Raw genomic sequence first — 8,286 nt, 5'->3', positions numbered from 1 at the left:
TGGGGTTTTTGAAACAACTGGTGTTTTGGCTGTGGGTTTTGTAGTGGTTTTCTGTGGCTCATCATCTGAGGAGTCACTGTCTGAGTCAGATGAACTTTCCACTGCCTTTACTGGGGTTTTCGAAGCAGCTGCTGTTGCTTTGACAGCAGGCTTCTGGACAGTTTTCTTCGGCTCGTCATCAGAGGAATCACTCTCTGAGTCAGAAGACGAGGAATCTCCTGTTGTTGCTTTTGCTGGAGCTTTTGTAGCAGCAGCAGCAGTTTTAACTGGAGTTTTTGAAGCAACTGCCACTTTGGCAGTGGGCTTTTCAGTAGCTTTCTTTGGCTCATCTTCTGAGGAGTCACTGTCCGAGTCAGACGATAAAGATTCTGCTGCTGTGGATTTTACTTGTGGTTTTGAAGCAACAGCTGCTTTTCCTGGCGTTTTTAAAGTGGCTGCTGTTTTGGCAGTGGACTTCTGAGGGATTTTTTTCCCCTCATCATCCGACGACTCACTGTCTGAATCAGAAGAGGAGTCAGCAGCGGCTGCTTTTACTTGCGATTTAGAACCAACGGCTGCCTTTACTGGTGATTTTGCAGTAGCCACTGTTTTGACAACTGCTTTTGATGCGGTCTTCTTCGGTTCATCCTCTGAGGAATCACTTTCCGAATCAGAAGAGGTTTCTGCTACTGCTTTTACTGGAGTTTTAATAGCGCCTCCCTTTTTAATTGGCATTTTTGAAGCAGCTGCTGTCTTGGCAGCTGGTTTCTGTGTGGTCTTCTTTGGTTCATCTTCTGAAGAATCGCTGTCTGAATCTGAAGATGAAGAGTCTGCTGTTGTTGCTGCTTTTACAGGTAATTTTGGAGTGAGTGTTGTTTTGGCAGCAGGCTTTTGTGTGATTTTCTTTGGTTCATCTTCCGAAGAATCACTGTCCGAATCAGATGAGCTCGACGCTGCTGCTTTTCCTAGAATTTTGGAAGTAACAGTTGGCTTTGCTGGTGTTTTTGCAGTGGCAACTGGCTTGACAGCCGGCTTCTGTGTTGCCTTCTTTGGTTCATCCTCTGAGGAATCAGTATCAGAATCAGATGATGATTCTGGCACCACTGCTTTTCCTGGCACTTTCGAAGTAGCTGCTGGCTTTACCGATATCTTTGAAGTAACTGGTGTCTTTACTGGTGGTTTCAAAGTGGTTGCTGGCTTCTGTGCAGTTTTCTTTGTATCTTCTGAAGAATCACTCTCTGAATCTGAAGAGGATGAAGATTTTGCCTTAGCTTTTGGTGCGCTTGGCTTCTTTGCACCGGCAACAATTGCAGGCGTTTGTTTGGAAGTAGATTTAGTTTGAACTGTTTTATCTTCTGAATCACTGTCGGAATCTTCTGAAGAGGATTCTGTGTCTTGAGGTGCTTTTTGCTTGGAAGCTGTCGGTTTCACTGGGGGTTTTTTAGCTGTCACTTTTACTGCCTGAACCTTGCTCTTGTTTTCTGTATCACTGTCTGATGATGATGATGATGAGGAGGAACTAGCTTGTTTTTTAATAGACTTGGAGTTAGTTTTAGGGATCTTTTTATTCTGAACTGATTTCTTCTTTGATTCATCAGAGCTGCTGCTGCTGCTACTACTGCTGCTTGATTTTCGGGGTCGTTTTGCAGCTGTTTTAGGTGGCACAGGTTTTGGCTTCTCTGTCGAGAATTTCTTAGTTTGTGTTTTTGTGTCCTCACTAGAACTGGAAGAAGAAGAAGAAAAAAAAATTGAAGTAAAACTTTTGAAGATAAGATTAAATAGAAGAAACACGTATAAGAGGCAAAAAAGGAAGTTGTGAGATCGGAAGCAGAATGCTGGGCTCACAAATAAGAGGAGATGAACTGTGTCACTGATGTCAAATCAATATTAGTATCGGAAAGAAAACTGAAATTAAAAAAAAATATGGGATTTCTATGATTAACCCATTAGCATTTAAACCAGCCATATCTGACCCGAATATTCTATTTGTATTTATGTCCAAACTTGCTAGATCTGGACGGTACTGATCTAGCAACACCTATCTAACAATGCCATTCTAAAAATAAACAATCAATCACCAAAATCTTGACGCTACAAAAGAATGCATGATTAATTCAAAACAATATGAATAAATAACTGTTATATTTGACAAAATAATCTGAATGCTAAAGGGTTAGGGAACATCGTCTTTATCTACTTTTAATGATACAACCATTAATCCTTTCATTACCAACCTCCTCAAAACTGCCCAAGTACTGCTTTGGCTTATGTTACCAAACTGCCCAGAACCGTCCAAGTTAACCAGTTCATATCTAACCCTTTAGCATTCAGATTAGTCTGTCAAATGTAATGTAATGTCTGTTTATTCACCTTGTTCAGAATTAATCATACATTATCTGGTAAGCTTTGACATTTCAATGATGTAATTGTGTACTTTTAGAATGACATTGTTGGATAGCTGCAAGAAGCTGGATCTGACCAGTTTGACTATACAACAGGTAAATATATGGGCCGGATATGGCCAATCTGAATGCTAAAGGTTTAAATTTCAGCAGAAATCTCATGAGGACATTCCTGAAACATGTAATTCTACTATGTAAAAACCTAAGTTACAATGTCCAATATTATTTAATGTGATAACTGAGCTTTGTGAATCTTTGGATATTTTTTTCCCCTCCACATTGATTTTTTGAAATTGTTTTATAATGGATGAAAAATGGATATCAGTTTCATGTTGTCAAGCAGCAAGTCTAAATTTGGAGGATTTTTTGAAAGAAGACTCAGTGAAATCTATCTAGCAAATTATATGATGAACATAAAAACCATGTATGTGATTATGAACTGGATATTTCCATTTACGAAAATGAATTTGTACCTGAATGGAGTAAAAAAATTTTTCTTAGGGATTTTTTCATAAGAAACTGGAGACCGAAATTATTATTATTTTTTTTCTGTAGTTTGTTTGAAGCGATTACTATGGAAAAGAACTGTTATGTGGAATATAAACAAAGACAAGAAGATAGTTTGGGGTTGGGAAGAAATTTGGACATTTTTAGCTGTCGATATGAGAAAGCTACCCACAACTACAAACTACCAGAGCAACAATGAACCTTTCAGAGACCAGTATGTTTCCAATATCATGGCAAGAACTCGATTTTTAAAACTACCTCAATATTTACACATAAGAGACACTAGCAGTACACCAGAATCTAGATAAGTAAACTCTGATCTGTTTTTATTAAAATAGGACCCCTCATTGACTATGTCCAAAAAGCCTATAGAATGTTTTACAAACTTGAGAGACATCTATCTCATGATGAATATATGGTAGATTATAAAGGTTGGGTACATTTCTGGTAGTATATGTCAGGGAAACTCACAGAATGGGGGATCAAAGTTTGGAAAATTTGTGAGGCAAATAGTGAGTACTGCTGAGACAAACCTGGAATCTGATGAGCTGGAGTCTTGCTTAACCCTCTTTGAAGCTGAATCAATTGCATTGGCACTGAGTTTTCGTTTGTTACCTGGAGCAGAGCTGGAAAAGAAAATGAAAGGAAAAAAAAATGTTATAACATACATCAGTGCTTTCTCTAGACAAATCTCTCAATCCTATTAATTTCGATGAAATGCAGTCAGTCTAGGATAAAAATATAGCTACTGCATGAATTTGGATGAAATTTGTTGATGCAATATGATAGGATCTGAATGTGGTTTTAACCTGTTGTCATGTTCTTTCGTCTGCCAAGGTAGGTTGAATACAGTGACAATATACAGAAAGTGAATTCAAAAACTATCCAACTTGTTTGCACCAATAGGCCATATCAGTTCCCAGCTGTTATGCCTGGAATACACTCATTCTGTATTTGTTCCCACTTCATAAGCAATTTCTTGGATTGTTATATGACGATCTTCCATAACTATTCACCAAACCATCTCAATCAGCTTGCCTGAGCGAGCTTTGCTCTCCACCGAGGTGTGGTCATGTTTGAAGTGGTCACACCACTCCTTGTTCTGAGTTTTGCTGATGGTGTCATTGCCAAAGGCTTGCTGAGTCTTCTGGTCGGTTTGAGCTGGAGTATCACCAAGCTTTTGGCAAAACTTGAAGCAACATCACTGCTTGATACATTTGTTGAAAATGAAAATGACACATCTGTACTCTAGGTGTAACAACGAGGAACTGACATGGCCTACCAGCATGAATTTCCTTGCAAGAGCTGATTACAAGACAGAATGGTAAAGTTGAAGTACTGAACTACTGATTGCATAAACCTTTAACCCTTTCGTTACTGTATTTATTTTGAGATGCTCTGTGTTTCTTTCAATTAATTTTAAATATAACAAAGAATTTAGTAAAATAACTTAGTTATCATTAAGCTAGTGTTAGGAACATAAATTGTGACTAAGGTTTGGTGAAAGATTTTAATTCAAAACTTATGAAAACAAGACATTTGTACTACAGAGCCAGAGGTGGTTCCAGCCGGGTTGGTATCGAAAGGGTTAAGTTCACATGTGAACTCCCATCATGAACACTGAATTAAAATTAAGTTCCACCGCAACTTGATTGCAGAGTTGTATTCTGCTTGATGAAGAATACTTTCGTTATGAAAACTGACTTCGCTCAGTCACATGACAGCAAAACATTCCAAACAATCTGGATTTACTTTCATATTTAAATTAAAATATATTATTGTAATAATTACTATGACTATATTAATGATCACATGCAAATGTATGATAAAGTTTGTTTGCAACTGCATGTGTGTGAGGGTGAAGTACCATGTACCATGTACCTTAGTACATGGTACTTTGGGTCATGTGACTTCTACTCCAGCTTCAAACTGACCAGTGAAATTTAATTTAGATGAAAAATGTGTGGAAGCTAGTCTCTCTCTCTCTCTCTCACACACACATACACACACAGAGCATGGGATGAGAATGAGCACTTTCAAATAGAAATGCATTGTTGTGTTAATGTCCAGCTAAACCATCTACCTTACTTAACCCTTTAACATTCAGATTTCTTTGTCAAATGTATTGCTTATTTATCCACATTGTTTTTGATTCAATCATACATTATCTTGTGGCTCTGAAATTTCAATGCTGTGTTTGTATATTTTTAGAATGACATTGTAGAGTAGATATGAGAGGCTGGATTTAGACAGTTTTAACATGAAAAAGGCAGAATATTTGGGCTGAATTAAATGCTAAAGGGTTAAATCAATAGCTCTCAAACTGACAAATACCAGTATCCCTTCAAAACCTACTGGAGACCATCACCCCTGATCATATGATACAAAACTTCCAGTTTAAAAATGATCTAAATCAAAATTGTCCATCAAATTTTCTAGCTAATTTGCTTCAAGCATCAGCTTCACCATTTTGCATTTAAACTGGCCATTTCCGGTCCAAATATTCCACCTGTTTTATGTTCAAACCAGCAAGATCCTGCTTTTCACATCTACCCAACAATGTCTTTCTAAAAATAAACAATCACATCAAAATCTCAAAGCTATGAGATAATGCAGGATTAAATCAAAATGATGAGAATAAATAAAACACTACATTTGACAGAATAATCTAAAGGCTAAAAGGTTAATGACAAAAGTTATTTTACCGAGTTCTTCATAATTTTTAGAAAGTAACTGAACCAAAAAGTAGTGCATTTCAACAGAAATATGGTGAACAGAAGGGTTAACCCTCATCATCATTCAACATCCATTTTCCATGTTTGCATAGGTCAGATGGAATTTGTTTAGATAAATTTCCTACAGCTGAATGCCCTTTCTGTCGCTAACCCTGACCTGTTTATAAGAAAGATAACATTTTCCCCATAGATAAACATGCTTTTCACAGAAGACTGGAAGGAAATGAACAAGCTCGTTCATATGACAAGGATACTAGAGACGGGAAAACAGAATTTGCAAAAACACAATTCTTTCTTCAAGGTGTTCGACAAATTACCATCATGTTGGTTGTAAATCACCGCCATGGTAACTTGTCCATTCCCTTTCAATCCTCACAGCTCTCACACCCCCAAGAGAAACACTGCTTTACACCAATGTCCACAACAACAACGACAACAACAACAACCCATATGGTGCACTATGAACCGGATGCTTAGATTTTCAACAGAAATATCTGAGAGAGCATCGGTGAAAGTGATGTTGAAGACAAATCACAAGATAACTCTTCTAAGTTCCTGAGAAACTAGACACACTGTCTTCCATACGACTCAAAAACTCATCAACTATTTATGGTTACTCTAATTCATGTGTTCCATATAAACCTTTGTAGAGAATAAAACACTATACCAAAAAACAAAAAGGACAAACCGAACAAAGTAAATGAAATCAGGGCATTTTAACCACAAATATAATAAATGGTATTCAGAAGCTATCTAAATTTTATAAACTTTGCGAATTCGTCTCATTTTCCATTTGTTTTAATTACTTGTATTTTAAATTCAGAGTCAGAAAAAAGAAAATTTCTGTTTAATTATAATGATGTGGGTAAGAATTAATTTATTTAATTTTGAAATTTTATTTAAACATTTGGATAAATTACAGTAATGGTATTTTCCACACACACACACACACACATAAATCTCTCTCTCTACACACATGTATGTATACACAAACACACAGACTTATTTTATATGTGCTCATGTTCGAGTGAAAATCCAATAATGCACACAATTCTTCTTTGAAGTCCCCCTGTATATACAATTCTGTCATTTAATCTCAGCTAATAGCTCATTTCATACGGTGATATTTAAACAAAATTTTAATATTAATTTACGTCTATTTCATTGATTTTACTGCTAATTAGTCTAGTTTTGAGACAAAAATTTCATAAAAGATTTATGTAAGAATCTTTCAAGTTAAGATTTTGAACATTACTTCAATAAAAATAAATAGAAATGTTGAAAAAAATAAATAAGTTACAGTTGTTTTATGAAACCAATATAAATTCACAATTATTTTAATTGGAACATAGTGTTTTAATTAGAAATTTTTTAAGAAAAGGCAGCTAGTGTTAACATTTGTACACAAGTTGGCACGAATAAACTACAGTAATTTATTTTTGAATACAATTTTATTATGAAGTTTTACATAGTTTTCTGTAGATGCAAATCTGGAATCTACAGAACTCAGACCACGATTTCCTGCTACATGAAATGGCTATTGTATGTAACAATTAGGGAATTTTAACCCTTTAATATTCAGGTTACTATCTCAAATGTGATGCTTATTTATTCACACGGTTTTGAATTAATCATGCATCATCTCGTAGCTTTGAGATTTCAGTGATATGATTGTGTACTTTTAGCATGACATTATAGGGTAGGTGTGAGAGGCCAGATCTGGCTGGTTTGGACATGAAACAGGTACTTGGGCCGGACATGGCTAGTTTAAATGTTAAAAATGTTAAAATATAAATTTTCAAATTATCTTTCTAAAATTGTTTCTAAACCATATATCTCATTTACAGCAGCATACCTGTTTCTGTCCTCATTTCATCTCTCTCTGGCCAGGTAACCATGCACCTCCCGTATAAGATACCTGTTTCTGTCTCTTTGTCTCACTGTAACTTTACATCATCTAACACAAAGTCCCCCTCCTCCAACGCCCCATCCCCTGTCAAAGGATCCTTGTCTTGCAAGTTACTTAGTGACCTTGCCAGTGCTGGTGCCACTTAAAAATTGGTGTTAGGAAGAGCATCCAGCTGTAAAAACCATGCCATAACACACTCAGAAGTCCAGTGACTGGCCAGCTCCTGTTGTATATTTTAAAAATCTAGATATATATATTTAAAACTGTATAGAAATTTAAGTGTTCCAAGTATTTACAGTAGAATTCGGGTTAGGATATTCTGAAATGCAGGATACAAGGATGATGCAAGCTGCAGAGCAGGTAACTTGCATAGGAAAGCAGCATAAAAATAAATATGTCACATTATAACAAAACTATATATATATATATATATATATAATTATTTTTTTCTAATATATAATTCCTGTACATCACCTCCAATCTTCTAATATATATATATATATATATATATATATATATGGGAGAATATACAAATAATAACAACAGACGAGGACAGGTGGTGTAAATAACAAAAGTATATATTAGTATGACGCTCGGGAATACGGAAAGTCTTTGACGTTTCGAGCTACGCTCTTCAACAGAAAGAATACGGAGACAAGGAGAAAAACACGGAGACGAAGAGACGGTAGGTGAAGGAAAGTAAGGTAAAAAAGGATGATAAAGGAGGTTTACAAAAGTGATATATATATATATA

The 8,286-nt window shown here is 35.9% G+C and overlaps 1 protein-coding gene across 1 annotated transcript in view; it reads right to left on the bottom strand.

The window, feature by feature from the left end:
- The window catches only part of LOC106881951 (nucleolar and coiled-body phosphoprotein 1), a 30,674-nt gene that overhangs the window by 7,566 nt on the left and 14,822 nt on the right, over positions 1 to 8,286 (bottom strand). Inside the window, exons 3-4 of the mRNA XM_014932481.2 lie at positions 3,422 to 3,514; positions 6 to 1,702 (exon numbers count right to left, since the gene is read on the bottom strand). Coding sequence (XP_014787967.1) covers positions 6 to 1,702; positions 3,422 to 3,514 — 1,790 coding nt within the window. The remainder of the gene's footprint in view (positions 1 to 5; positions 1,703 to 3,421; positions 3,515 to 8,286) is intronic.

Source organism: Octopus bimaculoides, chromosome 18, assembly GCF_001194135.2.
Source record: "Octopus bimaculoides isolate UCB-OBI-ISO-001 chromosome 18, ASM119413v2, whole genome shotgun sequence".
NCBI classification, from domain to species: Eukaryota; Metazoa; Mollusca; class Cephalopoda; order Octopoda; family Octopodidae; genus Octopus; species Octopus bimaculoides.
The sequence above is the reverse complement of the archived record's forward strand: the minus strand, read 5'-3'. Positions and strand labels throughout refer to the sequence as shown.